The 20,191-nt window shown below is 44.2% G+C and overlaps 1 protein-coding gene across 1 annotated transcript; it reads right to left on the bottom strand.

Moving 5' to 3' along the window:
- Window positions 1-876: 876 nt before the first annotated feature.
- LOC309522595 (keratin, type II cytoskeletal 75-like) lies at window positions 877-19,798 on the bottom strand. The gene is made up of 9 exons (XM_082205987.1): window positions 19,134-19,798; window positions 13,636-13,850; window positions 11,908-11,968; window positions 11,297-11,392; window positions 8,705-8,869; window positions 6,650-6,775; window positions 4,564-4,784; window positions 2,336-2,370; window positions 877-2,239 (listed from the first exon to the last, which is right to left on the bottom strand). Exons 1-9 carry the CDS (start codon window positions 19,686-19,688, stop codon window positions 1,896-1,898), a joined length of 1,818 nt encoding a protein of 605 aa, XP_082062113.1. The 5' UTR covers window positions 19,689-19,798; the 3' UTR covers window positions 877-1,895.
- Between the last annotated feature and the right edge of the window lie 393 nt (window positions 19,799-20,191).

Raw genomic sequence — 20,191 nt, 5'->3', positions numbered from 1 at the left:
GGGAGAACCTAACCCCTATACCCTTTTACTGGGGTATCCTGAATTTGATCCTGGACCTGGGGGTCGGGCACCCAGCCACCCCCTGGGTCTTGACTAAGAATCCAACTCAATGCCTTTTTTGCCAAAAGTTGTGACAATTGCTATGAGGTAGGCAAAAACCCCTGGCATGCCCGATTTGTCTGCAGGCAAATTCCTTCCTAGCTCTGAATACGGCAGCTGAATAGTTCCAGAGTAAGGCATACAGATGAGCTGCCTGCTTATGTCCACACCGGAATATGGTAAGCAGTCCTTGAAGCAGAGGTTTGTTTTGATTTTCAGATTTTGACTGAGCTTCTGAAATTCCTCCTTTACATAGGCATTACATTAGTGTATGAGGTGGGTATTAGCATTGACTGAGCTCCTATCTGGCTTAGGATGTACCTGCTCCACCAATCTTTATCCCTGAATATTGCTTGCGTTCACTTTGTTCAGTGGGAGTTTGGAGTCTAACAGAAGGACACCATGTTGGCTCCACCCTGGTTTTAGAGTTGGGAGAATCTGTCCATTTTGATTTCTCTCACATGTCTCCCTCACTCGCCACTGGAGCAGCATGAACACATGACAAGTACCTTGTACTTCACATAAGCCAGGCATGGCCATACTTGGCCCTCCAGCTGTTTTGGGACTACAACTCCCATCATCCCTAGCTAACAGGACCAGTGGTCAGGGATGATGGGAATTGTAGTTCCAAAACAGCTGGAGGGCCAAATTTGGCCACGCCTGACATAAGCGCTCTCCAGAGTAGTCTGCCTGGGCCTGATCTGTAAGAACAGTTCTACCTGTTACCTAGAGAGATACCAATGCTTTGAACTGTAGAAACAACAAGGAGTCTTGGTATACCATAAAAGCTAACAGATTTATTGCGGTATGAGCTTCCAGTAGACAAGAGCATACTTCATAAGACTTACGGAACGGCCAATGAAATTGTTGAATACTTGAATTGTAGCTTATTGTTAGCAATGTTTAACATTGGAAACACACAGAGACTGTGTGTTTTAAAATGGAATATACAACACAATTATTATTATTTTTAAAGGGAGTTTATGAAAGCACTTATGTTGTTTTGCACCACCTTATTTATTCATTTCTCATTTTGCTTCCAGACATTCCTTTTCTTTGCCACGAAATGGGCTTGGGGAGGAGCCACTTAGGTGAGAAAAGAGAAATTCTGGGACAAGGCTATGCACCAGTTTGCTTCAGAATTATGCAACTGTAATGAAAAGGATGAGAGTGCTCTGGAAGAAGCACCCCATGGGTGGAGAAGATCAAGTATCAACAGAGAAAACTAGAGTGCAAGGAAAAAGCAACTGTCTACAACCTTATTATGACTGAGCATTGGGCTGAAGACACCACACTATTGGAACAGTCATGTCACATGGTACAATTTCTCCTGTACTGTACCACTTCAGCCCTTTGCTTGGGTGAGGAGAGCAAGCACATTTCTAACTGCTTCCCATTTATTACAAAGCCTCCCTATCCACACAAAACTAGCATGCCAGCGAGAAAGCTGAACAAGAAACCCTCCTCCTTAACACTAATTTAGGAGTTCATTTTCTTTCTTTTAAAAAATATGCCTACATATTCAAGCCTGGGCTTCTCTGATCTACAGCCTGGTACAAAGCTGCACCAGCTAACCTTTCTCATCATGACTCAAAGAGTGGCATAAACAGAATAATTGAATATTTGGCACTTTCCTTGTTGCGTTATTGAGGGGGAAGTTATACAGGTGAAAATCACCAGTAAGTGCGTGTGTGTCTGTTATGGGCTTTGAGGGGGATGTACATAATTGGGGAGAATCTTTGTTTTATTGAAGCAAGGAATGGTGCGTACTTTTGGAGGGTGTGAGCAAGGACACCTTAACTGCTTATTCGCTTGCTTGAAGAGGAATGTACGATCTTCACACTTGAACTGCCACCTCCATAGCCATATCCTCCACCGGTGAGGCTTCCAGAACCGCTTAAACTGCCTCCGGTACTAATTCTGCTGACTCTTCCTCCTCCAGCACTGACATGGCCATGTCCACAGCTCCCGCCGCCTCCACCACCAAGGCTCATCCCACTTCCCCCTCCGACACCATATCCGCTTCCTCCTCCAAGGCCGTATCCGCTTCCTCCTCCAAGGCCGTATCCGCTTCCGCCTCCAAGGCCATATCCTCCTCCTCCACCACCACCGCTGATGGTGCTAGAACTGCTGACCACAGCTGTGGGGTAGAAAAATCATATTAGAGATGCCCTTCTGTCCCTCAAGCAAAGAGCCTTGTTTCTTAATGGAGTCAGATGCTATGGCACATACTTACATACGTTAACAGGGGTTGAGAATTCTCCAGACATCCTAAAAAGATAAACACAACCTATTGAAGTGAGAGCAAACCATGCTAGACCAGCCTGATAATTTCATTAGTTACAGGGATTGATTTAGCTCAGCCTTCCTCAACCTGTTGCCCTCCAAATGTTTTGGACTACAATTCCCATCAGCCCCAGCTAGCATGGTCAGTGGTCAGGGGTGCAGTCCAACCCACTCTTTAGTGCTCTATCAGAGCAAATGTCAATTCAGGTTTTTCGCAGATGGACATTTGCTCCAATTCAGCTTCCAAGAGTGGGTTTTCATGGGGAAAGCTCTGGAGCAAAGGGGGGGGGGGACTGGGACACAGAGCTTTGAATTGTGGGCTGTGCCACAATTTAAGAGTGAAGGAAAGGTAAGGGTGGATAAGCCGTGAGATGAATAATGTAGCTTTTAGCAGAAGTCAAACTGCAGCAAACGGAAACAGTGCTGCATGTGACAAAAACAAGGTGGAACAGGAAACAGCGCCTCCTAATTTGGAGGGCTACTGCTTCCCAGCCCTGCTCCAGTACTTGAATCTACATACATTCATTCTATTTAGAGGGGGGTTAATTTATATATCTTGATTTTTAAAAATCTAAGCACTGTACAGGGCCGTCTTTACCCGGGGGTGGAGGGGTGCGGGGCACCCGGGTGCCGAATTCTGGGGGGCATCAGGCGCCCGTTGCTGAAGCTGCCTAAGATTATGCTACGTATTGTATTGAGCCGCTATGTGGCAGCAGGGTCAGCGGCCCCTTTGACACGACTGATCTCGCACCAGCGAGAAAATGTTTATTTTCGCTAATTGTTGGCATTTTCTTTGACTAATTACTTAGTACTTAGGGCTCTACTACACATGCATTTCAGCACGCAATTTTAGTTTTCCATTTCTGCAAAAATGCGCCAGCTAAACTAAATTTGTGGGCGATGGGCAGATCTTAGCGCATATGCTAAAGACGGCCCTGGCAGTGTACACAAACCAACGTAAAACAAAAAAAATTCTTTTAAAAGATTGTTTAAAAGCTCTTCCAAAGAAACTCCCTTAAAAGAATCAAGTCTATTTGTCCTAAGAAAGTCTTTAAAAGAATCCTTCCAATAGCACCTCAGAGACCAACTAAGTTTGTTCTGGGTATAAGCTTTTGTGTGTATGCACACTTTTTCAGATACTCTGAGACAGAAATCACCAAACCCTCACATATAATAAGAAGGAGGGGAAGGATTGGTGACTGCAGTTGGTCTGACAGGAAAAAGCAAGGCATTTTTAAAGAGATAGTGACCAAAAATATTCTTTAGCAAGCATCCCTTGCTTTTTCATGTAGGACCAATTACAGTAATCAACAGTTGTCAAGAGGTTCACCATACGCATTAGCCAATCACCCATTCCCACAACCCTTCTAAGAAAAATCCTGAAATACAGTCATATCTCGGGTTACAAACACTGCGGGTTGCGTGTTTTAGGGTCGCGGACCGCGCTGAACCCGGAAGTACCAGAACGGGTTACTTCCAGGTTTCAGCGCTCACGCATGTGCAGAAGCACAAAATGACATCACACGCATGCACAGAAGTGCCAAACTGCGTCACACATGTGCGCAGACGCAGCTCTTCAGGCTGCAAATGCTGCGGGTTGTGAACGTGCCTCCCGCACGGATCACGTTTGCAAACCGAGGTATGACTGTAAAAAGGTTTTAAACAGACATTTAAAACAGGATAGCGAGGGTGCCTGTCTGATGTTAACAGGCAGGGAGTTCCAACGCAAAGGCACTGCCACATTGATGGATTGACACCTGACAGCTGCCGAATGAACATTGCATGGTACTTGAAAATTCAACAGATTTACATTCAACAGAGTACATTCCTCATTGAAGAGACTCCACAAGGGCTACTAGGCAGTGGCTGCTCCATGAACTGGATACAGGGCAGGGGCGGAGCTCAGTGACAGAGCATGCGCCTCATATGCCTATCCAATCCCTGTTTGCTCCAGGTACTGTTGGGGACGGACTCTATTCTGAAACCCTGGAGACGGTCAGTGTAGGCAGTTCTGAGATAGGTGAACCAATAGTCTGTCTTAGTATAAATCAGCCTCCTATGTTCCACATTCTAAAAAGAACTAGGAGTCCCATTCAAAACATCCAGCTACAAAATGGCAGACATATTTTGCACCTGCATCCACATGCCGTCAGATATGTCTGATTTCCCAGTGCCTACCTGATCTCCTCTCCCTCCAGCAGTGTCTTGTATGTAGCAATTTCAACATCCAGGGACAGCTTCACATTCATCAGTTCCTGGTAGTCCCGCAGCAGACGAGCCAGCTCGTCCTTTGCCGTGTGCAACGCAGTCTGAAGGTCGACCAGTTTTGTCCTGGCATCTTTGAGGGCCATTTCCCCACGCTGCTCACATTCTGCTATGGAAGATTGCAGGCCATTAATCTAAAAAATAAAATAAAAAATGGAGAAGTGCCTCCTTTGGTTATTAGTTATTAATCATGTGGTTTACTTTCCTACATCTTTCCCCCAAACACTATTCTGAAAGAAAGGGGGAGTATCAAAGATGGCAATTGCCAAGGCAACTGTGCATCCGGAGATGTCTTAATCAAAGATTTTGTGGGCTCTGCCAACATCCATTTTACAATACAGAATCCAGTAAAATAAATAGGTTTTGCTTTCCTGCTTTCCATTGGTCTTTCCACTTTCTTCATCATCATGCAACACTTCTCCTCTCACCACACTCAAAGCTGACCAATCTATTGGACGGGTAGTGTACATATCCTAAGTCCTGTCCCTGAAAAGAACACCCTGCCCTCATACTGCTGCTTTCAACGAGAGGTGAATTTTTTGCTTTATGGGATAAGGGATGAGGAACAGGTTAGGACTAAAGAAGTACTCTGTATGTAGGAAGGAATGAGGCAAAATAAATAAATAAATAAATAATGCAAAGGGAAGGCCAGCTTGGAACTTTCTTTCATTCTATTGGCTATTGCCAACTCTACCCACTGAGTCTATCTACAAAATCTTACTTTGACACTATAGTTGCTCACACATTCAAGAGATGCTTTTGACATCTGATATTGCAACAGTCTTGCCATAACTGCTGTTGGTCACTTCTCATTAGAGATGTCAGATAATTCCAATGCCAACAATGTTCTCTTATTTGTTTCATGTCTGGAATGGAAACTAATCCAGAAAATACAGTTGGCATTCACTGCTGTTGTTGCTTTCAATCCACGAACAATACAAAACTGATTGCATCCCCCCCCCCCACTATTTTCATTGCATTTCCTTTGCACTGAAATGAATGGGGTGGATGCTGTCATTGCATAAGTTATGTAATATAAACCACAGTGGACAGTGAGATGAATAATGTAGGTTTTGGCAGAAGATGAACTGCAGCAGAGCGGAAGCAGCACTGTATGCAACAAATACAGGGCAGAGTGGGAAATGAGCAATGGAGCGATGGATCCAAACTACAAGAAAGACGATTCCACCTAAACATTAGGAAGAACTTCCTGACAGTAAGAGCTGTTCGACATGGAATTTGCTGCCAAGGAGTGTGGTGGAGTCTCCTCTTTTAGAGGTCTTTAAGCAGAGGCTTGACAACCATATGTCAGGAGTGCTCTGATGGTGTTTCCTGCTTGGCAGGGGGTTGGACTCGATGGCCCTTGTGGTCTCTTCCAACTCTATGATTCTATGATTCTATTCTATGATTCTATTCTATGATGCTTTGAAACATCCCTGCTCCTCACCTACCTTTCCCTCTGAAACTTTAATGCTTATTGCCTTGCCTGTGGTTTATGGTGTTCCATGGCTCTCCACTCCCTCCTGCCCCTGCTATTTCTTAAATCCACCTTTCATAAGCCAAAAATGCACCCAATCATCGATAATTGCATACCGTAAGCCCAGGTTAAATCCTGGGGGTGAGGAAGGTGTTAGGAGGGTTAGAATATGAGAGCTGTCTGAAGGCATGTTATTCAGGTCTGGACCTGGGAGTTGCGTGGAAGGGACAATTGTATAGTGAGCTATATATAAGCTGCTTTAAGCTCCTAGGAGAAAGAACAGGATGTACAAGCATAAGACACAAATAGCAACAACACAGGTCCTTGACAAACTGAGTAAGAGCGATCAAAAGGAATTGTTTGGATATCTTGTGACTTGCTCAAAACTTGTCCAGGATGGGCTGAGCTTTTCGTAGATTATACAGCATATTATAGGAGAAGGAACCTTGAGCCTCTTGAAGCCCCTAGCTGCCTCAATTGGTTGCCTACAGGCTATGTGGAGGGGGGGGAGTTATGTCTTACAGCTTTCTGCACAATTTCAATTTCAGAGCGAAGTCTTTGGACAAGCCGGCTCATCTCTGCGATCTCATCTTTGGTGGATTTCAAGTCATCGCCATGTTTGAAAGCTGTAGTTTGGAGTTCCTGGAACTGATACCCACAAAACAAAATAGCAATCATCATAAGCAACTCATGTCAACAAGTTCTTCTAAGTACATGTCTGTAAATGGATATAGATAAAGGAGTTGGTGCTCAGTTAGATTTCAGTTGGTAGCATGTTGCATCGATTAGAAAGGACACATCGTTGCAATTTTACAAAGAAAGGTATAATGGATGCACTTCTACACAGATGTTAGAAACAGATGGATGGTATTAAGTTCAGGGATGTGGGACCTGCAGCCATCTAAATGTTGCACTACAACTTCCACCACCCCTCCCAATTTGTCATGCTGGCTGGAGCTGGAAACTGTTGGAGTCCAACAACACCAGGAAGGCCAGATGGACCATATCTTTGTACTAAAGTGTAATGTGTGAATATTTTCTGCTTAAGCCAACAAAGATGAGCTGAACAACATAACACAACACGATGGCCAATAACAATGGCACTAAACACTATTTATAGACTAATACAAATGATCAGAAGTCTTCTTCATCAGTGACTACGGTATCATATGAGCACTGATCCAGAGTATATTTTCTACAGCGTTTATATTTGCTTACATGTAAGATTGGCTTGTTAAGAAATTGAACTGCATCCTTCTCATATTAATTCTTACAAATCTGGCTGATAAAGAATTGATCAAGATTGGCTGATGAAGCATGGAACAAAACAGATTGTTTATCCGGAAACTCTGTTCCGGCGATATTTGGTAACAGATTATGTATATATCAAACTTTTGAATTATTCTACTGTGACTGGTGAAGAAGATTTAGAGACTTTGGTTGCAATTTCTGATCATTTGCATTAGTCTATAGATAGTGTTTAGTGCTATTGTTATTGGCCATTGTGTTGTGTTATATTGTTCAGCTTGTCTATATAAGCCAGCAAAGAGGCACATGCATTTGTACATGGGAGGAAATCTTTGTGTCCTTGTGAATGGACTCATGTGGAAATACTTAATGGAAGGAATTCAATGTAGCACTAAGCTGATTGCTCCATTGAGACAAGCATTTCTGCTGGTTTGATGGAATGATCTCCCCTGCATGCTGTTTTTGGGGTACTCCTGACACCCCTAAACCAATTAGGGGAGCATAGGGAATGGGGGGAGGGAAAACCCCATTGTGCTAGTGCAAGACATTGCATGAGCTTCTGCAGGCATGCTTTGTTAGCTGAATCTCACCCAATGTGTGAAGTAGGCAATCATAAACATTGTCTATTCTGTGATGCCTATGAATTGGTATTGTAGTTACTTCATTCCTACATTAACATCAGCTAGCTGGGGAGGGTGATGTTGAGGCAGGAAGAAACCATGGCTTTGGCCCAACATAAATAGTTCTGTCAACTATTATTAGAGTGATGCGAGGAGAGATGCTCCACATCAGGTCATAAAAACTATTGTTCAAATTGTTGTGCTTCTCAGTTGCTATAACTGGATCATATTTTAGCAATTTCGGAGCTCAAAAAAGAAAATAAGAATAGAGAGAATTTTCATATTGCAAAAGTTTTATATCAGTTTGGATTTATTTTGTGTGACAAACTATTCTTTTCATTTTCCTAAAGACTTAGCCCAACCACTTGAAATGATGAGCACTGGCTAATGGGGGGGGGACTAGTGGTTCCATAAGTCACCATGTGAAAAATAAAGTTCCAATTTAAAATTATATTTTTTTGAATTCATATTGTTCAAACTTTAATATCCATAAAATCTTACAGGTTTCTGAAAAATAATTTAAATTTTGATTGCCAACTATTGACTGTCAAATATAAAGTATTCTGAAATTTAGCATGGGGCGCTAAATTCAGCTTTGAATTCCAATGAACAATTTGGAACAGTTCAAAAATCTACTTTCAAATTCAGGAGGGCCTTTGAATTTCAGTTTTAGGCAACACTTTGTGTCTGAGTTACAGCAAAATTTTACCTTATTTTGGTACCAAGCCTCTGCCTCAGCTCTGCTCCTGTTGGCAATATCTTCATACTGAGCTCTCACTTCAGCAATGATGCTGTTCAGGTCCAGATCTCTGTTGTTGTCCATTTGTAGGACGACATTGGTGTCTTTCACCTGTGCCTGTACCTGAGTCAGTTCCTGTGGGAATTATGAAATAAATTTTATTATCAATTGAAAATTTTTTGTGCTATCTTGGTCTTTACATCTTGTGGTTTCTGGCACCAGCAGGTATTTATTCATTTTTAATCCTTCCTTTCTATTAAAAGGAACATTTGAGATAGCCTACAAACTGGACTGAAACCTGTGGTTGCTGAAAAGAAATGGATTTTATTTATAGCCTTGCTACAAACGCCACTATCAGAGATACTGTAAGAGGTCTTTATGGGGAAAAGCAGAGACTGCACTTGAAGGTGCTGTCGCAAAAGGGGGAAACTCTTCCCTGACTCCTGGTGCTTGACCACAATTCTGAGCACAATTCAAAGTGTTGGTGCTGACCTTTAAAGCCCTAAACGGCCTTGGTCCAGTATATCTGAAGGAGCGTCTCCACCCCCATCGTTCTACCCGGACACTGAGGTCCAGTCTGAGGGCCTTCTGGCGGTTCCCTCACTGCGAGAAGCCAAGTTACAGGGAACCAAGCAGAGGGCCTTCTCGGTAGTGGCACCCGCCCTGTGGAACGCCCTCCCACCAGATGTCAAAGAGAAAAACAAATACCAGGCTTTTAGAAGACATCTGAAGGCAGCCCTGTTTCGGGAAACTTTTAATGTTTGATGTATTATAGTATTTTAATATTCTTTGGGAAGCCGCCCCGAGTGGCTGGGGAGGCCCAGCCAGATGGGCGGGGTATAAATAATAAATTATTATTATTATTATTATTATTATTATTATTATTATTATTATTATTATTGACAGCCTGGCTTTCATGTGCCTGTATGCACAGAGCACATAACAGCACCAGTGGCGGAGAAAGCCACTCAGGAGCCTGGGGTGGCACGCCCAGGGGTGGGGCGAGCCACCCATAAGGCCGGGGCAAGGGTGGGGCACACCGCAGAGTCTGCCCGCCTCCTCCCCCTCAGCCGCCCTACAGCTGGGGGGGAGGCAGCAGGCGGACCGTTTGGGCAGTGCAGAGCCTGTGTGCAGCCAAGCCACCGTGTCTCTCCCAGGAGAGACGAGTGGCTCGGGCGCACTGCAGGCCCTGCGGTGAGTGCTGCATGGCATTTTGTCACCCCCCTCAGTGGTGACACCCGGGGCGGACCGTACCCACCACACACCCCTTCTTCCGCCTGTGCACATCCCAACCAAGGACCCTGGCACTCACCCTGCCATAATAACAGGAATTGGTTTAGCTGGTGCTAAAATCAATAACTGGCTTGAAGAGCGAAGTTCAGTTTAGGATGTTTGCTTGTTTTTAACAAACTGGAATAAAGTCAAGTCCTTGGGTAATAGGTTGGCAGGTGGATATGAATTTGTTGAAGTACAGGCGTACCTCGGAAGTTGAACAGAATCCATTCCGGAAGTCCGTTCAACTTCTGAAAAGTTTGAAAACCAAGGCATGGCTTCCAATTGCGTCCCAATTGCGCAGGCACACCAGAAACAATAGTGGAAGCTGCACCGGACATTTAGCTTCCAAAAACACATTCGAAAACCAGAACACTCACTTCCGGTTTTCAATCATTCAGGAACCAGAATATTCAACTCCCAAGGCGTTTGGAAGCAGAGGTACAGTGGTGCCCCGCAAGACGAACGCCTCGCAAGATGGAAAACCCGCTAGACGAAAGGGTTTTCCGTTTTGGAGGCACTTCGCAAAACGAATTTCCCTATGGGCTTCCTTCGCAAGACGAAAGCCCATAGGGAAATCTCCGGGACAGCGGGGAAGCGCAGCGCATCTTCCCCACTGTCCTTGGACCTCCTCCAAAGGCTGGCGGTGGGGCGGAGAGACCTCCTCCCGCCGCCAGCCTTCGGAAGGCTGCTCTGAAGCCTGGCAGTGGGGCGGAGAGACCTTCTCCCGCCGCCAGGCTTTGGAAGGCTCCTCCGAAGGCTGGTGGTGGGGCGGAGAGACCTTCTCCCCGCGCCAGCCTTCGGATGGCTGTCCTGAAGACTTGCAGTGGGAGGAGGGTTTTCCTTCCCACCGCCAACATTCAGAATGCTGTTCTGAATGTTGGTGGTGGGGAGGAAAAACCCTCCTCCCACTGCAAGCCCCGGGAACAGAGGAGAAGCGCTGCGCCCCTTCCCCTCTGTTCCCGTACCTGTCCTGAAGGCTTGCGGTGGGGAGAAAAGCCCTTCTCCACACCGCCAGCCTGGCAAGCGGTTTCCATAGGAACGCATTAATTGATTTTCAATGCATTCCTATGGGAAACGATACTTCGCAAGACGAAAAACTCGCAAGAAGAAAAAACTTGCGGAATGAATTAATTTCGTCTTGCGAGGCACCACTGTACGACTGTATACTTTAGTCTGTCCAAGGGATCTGTTGTTTGTGGGGCTGTAGTTATTTTTCACATTTTTGATGATGAAGTTGGTTTAGGAATACATTCCCATACAGTTAGAAAAGGAGATAAAAATATTTACCGCATCAAAGAGCGCTCTTAAGAACTGGATGTGCTGAGTCAAGGAATCAGCCTTGGATCCCAGATCTATCTTGTGCATGTAGGAGCCATCCACATCCTTAGGGGTGAACATAAAATCGCTGTTAGCATAAGCAGAGCAGAGTGTGTGTGCAATAAGGCCCAATATTAGGGGCAAACTCCAAAACATATTGGTGTGATACACCCTGGAACAAAGTGAAGTGGAATTCCCTGATGTGAATCTGTTGATTAAGAACTAACCTCAACAGCTAGGCTTCTGTTTTGTCAAAAGTCTTCCTCAAAATTGAATTTAACAATCAAAATCCACCCAAAGCTGAGCTTTAGATGATTTTAAACATTAACTGAAAAGTAAGTGTGTGACCTTTCATGCCAGCTCTGACTATTGTCTGCTTCACCAGTCAAATGGCACAAACCATGGCTTAGGTCTGGGTTTTGCACAAGTGGAACTACAGAATGCAAAAGTGCTGACTTTAGTCATTATTCTTGCACTACAGACGGATACGTGAATACAGATACTTAGGATCAGGGTGTATAAGAAATAGGAAATAATAGTGGTCTGCCATTCTGGTTTTAAGCTTTCCTAATGCCACGTACCTTTTTGAGCACCACAAAGTCATTTTCACAAGCTGTACGTTTATTAATTTCATCTTCATATCTGTTAGAAAGGGGGGAAATAATTATTGTCACCTTGATAATTTAAGTGCATGAGATACAAACCTTACAAGCATAGAATCATAGAATTATACATCTAGTCCAACCCCCGTGCAATGCAGTGTCCCGTATGGGGATTGAACATGAAACCTTGGTGTTATCAGCACCACACTCTAACCAACTGAGCTACCTAGTAGTATATATCTTCATAACAACATTGTGAGGCAGATGAAGCAATGAGACAGTGATTTACTCAAAGTGTTACAGGAAGCCGCATGTTTTGGAAAACTGCTTTATCCCAAGAGATTATGCTTTGCGTGGACAGGTGGAGTCCCCCCAACCCCAGGCGACCCCCAAGCGGAATAATGACTCAAGGCAACATGCTATGAGATTAAAATTGGCCACAACTTTATTAAGTTTCAGGTGTAGGGAGACCGTGGCTCAGGCATTGGGTGTTTATCCTTCCCAGTCCCCAGCCGGGGATCTAGGAGACATCAGGGTTATCCAGAATGTGTGGGGATTGGGCTGGCTCTGGAGAACATATGTTCAAGCAGAGAGTCCGCCCCCCATTTTGCCACCATCGCAGGTGAGAGCAATGACAACCTCTTGGCGTATGGCCAATGCCTCTCCTCAAGACCACTTTAACAAGGAACCCTGGGATCACCGCCGCAAGGGTGGCGTGGGTCACCGCTTCACACACACACACCCCATTTAGGAAGATAGACTAAAGGATTCCACCCAAGGCCTGAAACCGCCAAAGTTGTGACATTTTGCTATGGGAAAGGCAAAACCTGCCAATGCAGGGAAATTCCTTTCTGGCCCTTCAACAGCAGCCATGACGTAGCAGCGCCCGCGTACCTGTGGAGAAGAGGTTAACCTGCAAAAGAAGGCTTAACTGAGGGAGGGCAGGGTGGGAGAAGCTCTGGAGCCAACTGACGCTTCTCAGGTAAGATTGACCTTCTGTTGTGTGGGCAGGGCAGTCCCTCCCCCTACCTGGCCAATCCCCTGGCAACGCCTCCCCAGGCGGGATTGGGTGATTGGTTGAAGTAGGCAGAGACCTCCAGGTATCCAGCCTGGGGAGGGTGAAGCCAGCCTGTACAACCGGGAGCCGCACTGGGATCTGGGGAGCTGTGTGAGACCACGCAAAAGGCGCCCCATTTGATGTGGGGAGTGGTCATTCTGCTGGATCACAGCCATCTCACAGCCTCCAACTTCCTGCTGATCAAAATCAAGACGCTCACTTTTTGGTCCCAAATTCCTGCGCTGGGCCAAAAAGCAGGACATGCCAGGATCCAATCAGAAACAAGGATGGCTTCTGCAATTCCGGGATGTCCTGCTCAAAGTGGGATGGTTGAGGAGTATGCTATCCTTGTGGGAAATTAACTGATGATGAATGGAAGAGACCTCCCAAAAGTCCAGAGGTGGGAAATACTTTTCAGCCTGAGGGCCACATTTCCCCATAGAGAACCTTCCGGAGGCCACATGCCAAGTAGGGCCAGAGGCAAAAAAAAGTGGGCAGAACTATGGATGTCACTTTTTAAAAGTAGGCTCGATTTCAGTCAGGCTAAAGTCACACACACTCACACACAACACACACATCTATTTGTCCTCCAAGCAGGCAAGCAAGCAAGAGGCATTGTCACCCTCACTGCCACCTTTTCTGCCACATACTTGTTCTTGAAATCCTCTACAAGCTGCTGTGTGTTCTTCAGTTCGATGTCCAGGTGGTTTTTATCGTTGACTAGGTGGTCAAGCTGCCTTCGGAGAGTGTCAATGTAAGCCTCATAAAGCGGCTCAAGATTGTCCCTCAGAGCTGGGCTGCCCTGCTGGTAGAGCAAGTCCCATTTGGTCTCCAGCACTTTGTTCTGTTGCTCAAGGAATCGCACCTGAAACACAACAAGGGAAGGGCAGAGATGAGACTAGAGGTTATGGTTCCCAGGATTCCTTGAGGAAAACCACGTACTTTAAAGGCGTGGTGTGAATGTGATCAGAGTCAATTCACAGAGTTTTCATCATGTAAAAAGAAGATGGTGGGTGTCTGGCCCTGTACTAAATACCTGCCATGCACATTCTAAGGTATTACACTCCTTTGGTAGGACTATACCACCAGAGGTATACCTGTCTCACAATATATTAGTACCAGGGGAGGCATAGCTTCCTTCAACCTTTCGTCTACCCCTTCAGTGCATTTTTAAAAGCCAATTAAAACTGAAATGAAATCATGCATGCATTTATAACTCAGCAATATTTGAAATATTATGTTCTAAAAGGCGGAACTGTGACTTTTGAAAATGGTGACTTTCAAAATTTTATTGTGAATGACAATTAAGACCATAAGTATATTTGCTGCTGCAGCAGCAACAACAAAACCGCCCAGTCCAGAGGGGCCCTTAGTGAAGATCTGCTCAGTACATTTGGGGAAGTGAAAAAATAGAAATGTTTTTCTAACTAGTAAGGACTCTTTGTTATAAAATGAAAGCCACTTTGTATATTTTGGGTGTGAGCATGATCCGTTCTTGATCACGGAGTCCCTAAAGTGAGAGTGAAAATATAGGAAAGGGGGAACTGGGTGGTGCTGATAAATGATTTTCAGTTAAAACTTATTTATTATTATTAAGATATAAATCAAGCATAGAAACCCATTTCCTAACAGTAATTCAAACTCTCAAATTATTCTAGAATACAGGCTTTTATACTGTGGGAACTGAATGCACACTGGAACTCTGCCAAGGAGTCTCTGGGTGGCCTTGGGCAAACTATCTATCTCACAGTTTCAGCTCCTTAATCTGTACAACAAGAGACATAGTAATAAGGAACTGAGCCTAAAGGGATGTTGGAAGAATTAATGGGATAATGGTTTTTGAAGCTTGGTGCAAGTGTAGCACAGTTGCAAGACTATTCCCAACATGGGACTCTGAAACCCTTGCTTGCTCACTTGGATGAAGATGATCCTTTCCCCATTAGTAGAGCGCAGAGCCCTGGACGTCTTTGCACAGGGAGGGAAGTAATTCTGACATAAAGGTAAAGGTGAAGGGACCCCCTGACCATTATGTCCAGTCGTGACCGACTCTGGGGTTGCGGGGCTCATCTTGCTTTATTGGCCGAGGGAGCCAGCGTACAGCTTCCAGGTCATGTGGCCAGCATGACTAATCTGCTTCTGGCGAACCAGAGCAGTGCATGGAAACGCCGTTTACCTTTCTGCCGGAGTGGTACCTATTTATCTACTTGCACTTTGATGTGCTTTTGAACTGCTAGGTTGGCAGGAGCAGGGACCGAGCAACGGGAGCTCACCCCATCACGGGGATTCGAACCGCCGACCTTCTGATCGGCAAGTCCTAGGCTCTGTGGTTTAACCCACAGCGCCACCCGCGTCCCATATGGACCATATCTTTGTACTAAAGTGTAATGTGTGAATATTTCGAACTGCTAGGTGGGCAGGAGCTGGGACCGAGCAACAGGATTCAAACCGCCGACCTTCTGATCAGCAAGTCCTAGGCTCTGTGGTTTAAAGTGCCACGCGCGTCCCCTACTTCTGACATAAGCAGTAGGAAAACTTTGCTTATAAGAAGTACAGGTACAGAGAAACTGCTGAAAAGTGTGAAATTATATTGAGAGTGTTTTTAGGTTTTAGGTTCTGCACAGGAGCAGGCTGCATGAAAGTTCTGACTGTTTGCTGTTCTTTGAAAATAACGCTATGTCTAAATAAGGACTTTCCATCTTCCTTTTTTTTGGGTAGAGGGGTAGGAGACACCTGAATTCCATGCATAACATGGATTCAAATTAACATTAAACACTAATAGCCTGTACCCTAATCCCAAAGCTGTGATCCGAGTTAACATCTGATTCCACAACAGGCCATAACTGGTAAGGGCTGCATGCAGGCTTTTGACACCATATCATCTCGCAGGGGAGCAACAAGAACCTGGATGGAATCATATGGATGAAACCATGATGGCATAAATCAGGCCTATGCATAACTATGCGTGAAGCACATCCTGTGTTCCTTGAGGGTGTTAAGTGTGCACATCGTATTTAATGTGAGAAGACAGGACCAGAATATCATCCCAATATGTTTTTTGGGAAACCAATAAGGGAAATGACACCCCTCCCCACAAGCTACATATTCCTCTTCTGATAGGGCAGGGAAGCATAATACTGTCTTCACTTGATCTCCATTTCCCCCTTCAGCACAAGAATGCACACAGCCCCTGACTCCATATCTGATCTATCCCACCTATGGCAGCCACAATAGAACAACAGTGACATACAAGAAGTAGCCTGAACTGGTTTTGTATCAATTCAATGCTTATATATGTACACGTAGCCCTGAATTTTTCAAAAAGGAACACTTTCCTGATAAAACATCTGTGTTCAACATCTGTGAAAATTTGTGCCTAATATTTCAATAGGGACGGGCCAATCTGTAAATTTCAGTTTCTTTTTATTTCTCCCCTTTTCCCGTCCTTCGTATTTCCATATCAGTTTGCAATAAAAAAAAAATCCTAGTGAAAAGTAATCATTTTAGTGTGAATTTAGTGTGAATATACATTTTTGTGTGCAATTTGCCTAACAGAGACATTTTTGCAAAACAATTTCCCCTGATACAATGTATTTCTGTATGTTTATTAATATCTGCATGTACATCCAGACTTTAGCATATGCTCTTTGTACACATTATTGGCTGGAGAACCAGATTCCAAATCACAAAGGATGTGTTTCTGTTCACATCTTGATTCAGAAAGTGCAAACTGAATTGAATTCCCCACCTATTCCTGCATTTTGAAAACACTAATATTTATATTTTGCTAATCAGTTGTTAAATTCAGTGCCTGGGCTATCACATGTGGCTGCAATACATTTTTATAGTCCCTTCTTCATCAAAATGTACAGTGGTACCTCGGGTTAATTACTTAATTCATTCCAGAGGTCCGTTCTTAACCTGAAACTGTTCTTAACCTGAAGCACCACTTTAGCTAATGGGGCCTCCTGTTGCTGACGCGCCACTGGAGCACGATTTCTGTTCTCATTCTGAAGCAAAGTTATTAACCCGAGGTAATATTTCTGGGTTAGCGGAGTCTGTAACCTGAAGCGAATGTAACCCGAGGTACCACTGTATAGCTAAAAGGTCTAATTACAGCAGAACCCTATGCCTGCCTGCTGAGAAGTCCCAGTGGGACTTGCTCTTAGGGAAATGAGAACAGGACTGCAGCCTTAAATTTTGGGGAGAGAGTGGGGTTATTCAGTAGCTTTGAATTAAATTATTATGATTATAGCATTCCAGTACAGCTATAGATAGTGCCCTACTCAGTTACGCAATCTTCCACTCTCTTTCTCCATTTGCATTTTAAAAGGGGAAAACAATGACGTTCTCCTGGCATACTGTAGATGTGCAGCATTTGATAACTTTGTCAAGGCTTTGCTAAGCATTGAGCTTCCCAAAGGGGAATGTTTTGAATGAGTGTTTGGCATGAAATTGACAAGGTAAATGTCAGAGACAATTTTAACTGAGGCGAGCCATTAATTCTCCTTTAAAATTGCTGGAATTTGTCCATCTAGAAGATTATTAACACATCTTAAAGGCTACATTGAAGAGCTATGAAAATGATCATGCTGAACATGGAGGAATTTAGTGAGTCTTCAGCTACATTGTGACTTCAGAAGTATCATGTGACACTAGCCTTCCCCACCCCAGTACTGGATCCACAGTTCTTTGTATCTTTGCCATTGGGTTTAATTCTTCCTTTTCTTTTTTCTTTTCAAAATTTGTATACTGCCTGTCATCGGTAAATCTCAGGGCTGTTCGCAACATAAAATTTACCCTTGACATTACTGCTGTAAAACTAATCAAAGATTTAAGATTTATGTGTATTATTGCTGTTGTCATGATGATGATGATGATGATGATGTAACTCTCTCAAAGACAAATTTCAAACACAGAATCTGTGGCATTTCCAAATTCAAAAAGGTAAGTTCTGGAATCTTGCTAACTGTTGACTTCATGAAATTTCATTTCCATTCCATTTGGAATAGATGGATGTTTAAAAGTAGTTTGGTCCTCAAAATCACCTTGCATGTGGGAAGTTTGAACCTCAGGGGGGAAACCAATAAAATGGATGCAATGAGTTCTGTGTACATTCCAGCCATTCTCTGCTCTTGTAAAAAATCTACTGTGTATCCAGGAGGGCTATATTTACTCAGATGCATCTCAATTTTAGGAACACAAAATCCTCTTTAGAGAAGCAGCAATGAAATATTTGTCCCAAATGACTTGCTCTGCAGATTAATGTCTGTTGAGGAATCAAAATGGTTTGTGCCTCATGGATGCTTATAAGTCAATATAACTGACGTTGCTGGTCCTACATTTGCTTGCAAGGCTACCTAGAACACTAGAATAGCATTATCACTATTGAATTTCTCAGTCAGAGATCTTTCCTAGCCCATGTGCTAGAAATGCTGTGGATAGAATTTAGGTCCTTGCACATATACTCTGATAATGGGAGCTCTACTCATTCCATGTTATGCTAATACTAAATGTCCTAAACATGTAAACATCCACAAAACATAGAACCAGCCTTTTAAGCATATGTGATCAACAGTAAGGTATGGTCCACAAGCTTCGTGGCTCATAAACATCTAAATTGCCCAGATGGCATGATGTATGGAATCTTTAGAAGCTTACAAATCTCAATGGTTTATCTTTTTACATAGGTATAAGTAGATAGAATCACAGAGTTAAAAGGAACCAACTACTCATCTCATCCTCAAAAATTAGCTCCTTCTCGTATCTGTAGCATCCTTGACAGCTGCTTGTCCAGGCTTTGAACAACAAGGATATTCTACAATCCCCTTAAAGAAGCTAATTCTGCTGCTGAACTATGCTTGCATAGTTTCCTAGTGTTTAACCTACATCCATAGATTAAAGTTATTTGCCCTTGCTCTAGAATTACAAGCAATTGAAAACCAACATTTTATTGCTTCAGGCCTAGTGATACTACCCCTCCTTAGACTGTTTTGTGTTCACCAAGATACCCATACATGAAAGAGCATCATTCTAACCACTTGTACTGCGAGAAAAAGTTACTTCATTTCCTATTTTAGAATGTCAACAGGTCATTTTTGTCTTCCTTTCGCCCCTTTTGCAACCCAACTTCCTCCCTGTTCCATCTTACCTTATCGATGAAAGAGGCAAATTTGTTGTTGAGGGTCTTGATCTGTTCCCGCTCTTGCACCCGGACTCTCTGGATGTCAGGATCAACCTCCATGTGCAGAGGAGCCAATAGGCTCTTGTTTACAATGACATTGTGGATTCGTCCCGGAGCTGGACAGGGAGCAGGGCCTGCAAGGGCATATCCACCACCACCACCACCAAAGCCTCCAACATGACTGCCCATGCCAAGACCACCACCAAAGCCTACCCCACCACCATAACCTCCATAACCGCTGCTAAAACTGCTGAATCCCAGACCGCCCCCAACACTTCGTGCGCCAAAGCCTCCTCCAAAGTGAGCACCACCACCACCACCAGAAACTAGGCCCGTGGATATCCGCCTGCTTCCATTAAGGTTGTAGAGACTTCTGCTGCCAAAGCCACCGCTGAAGGCTCCCACTCCTCCAACAGGAACAACGGAAGTTGAGCCGCTGCCCATTCGAAAGCCACTGCCAGAAACAGAATAGCCCCTTCTTCCACCTGTTGAGAACGATCTGGAACTGAATTGCCGGTTCATTGTGGCTCCTTGGGAGGATGGAAAAAGGTAGGATGGCAAAAGTTGCGAAGCAGGGAGAGACGAGCGGAGACTAGAGGAGACCGAGAGCCCCCTGTGATGTGGGAGTGGGATATTTCTCCTTATATGTGTTTGGAGAGCTGGGCTTGGTTGCCTGGGAATGGGAAGATTAAGGCAAAATATTCATCAAGGGCTTGGCTTGCCTTCAAGCAATGAGTTCTCCACTAACGGCTCAACACCAAATGCAACACACCTATTAGATAGCTTTTAATTTGTCGAAATTGCTTGCCATGCAATACTTGCTCATTAGCATCTCTTTCATGTTAACCGCTACCATGTTTGCCTCCTGCAAACGGCTTTAAGCTATGGGACACAAAGGTGAGATAACGCAATGTAGGATGATGCTAACCAAGAGATATATTCTCTACCCATTAATGGTCTTGCGTAGAGAGATCTAAGTATGCGTCGGGATAAACAATGTTCTGCAGAAGCCATAATTTGCACAC

Source organism: Podarcis vaucheri, assembly GCF_965113315.1.
Source record: "Podarcis vaucheri genome assembly, chromosome: 2".
NCBI lineage: Eukaryota > Metazoa > Chordata > Lepidosauria > Squamata > Lacertidae > Podarcis > Podarcis vaucheri.
The sequence above is the reverse complement of the archived record's forward strand: the minus strand, read 5'-3'. Positions and strand labels throughout refer to the sequence as shown.

Excerpts from the sequence above, each read along its gene's own strand:
- LOC309522595 (XM_082205987.1), bottom strand. The coding sequence starts at position 19,688 with ATGAACCGGCAATTCAGTTCCAGATCGTTCTCAACAGGTGGAAGAAGG. Across the intron at positions 2,371-4,563 it reads CTGGAGGGAGAGGAGATCAG|GATGTCTGGAGAATTCTCAA; the intron begins GTAGGCACTGGG and ends TTATCTTTTTAG. Across the intron at positions 2,240-2,335 it reads CTCAACCCCTGTTAACGTAT|CTGTGGTCAGCAGTTCTAGC; the intron begins GTAAGTATGTGC and ends TCTACCCCACAG.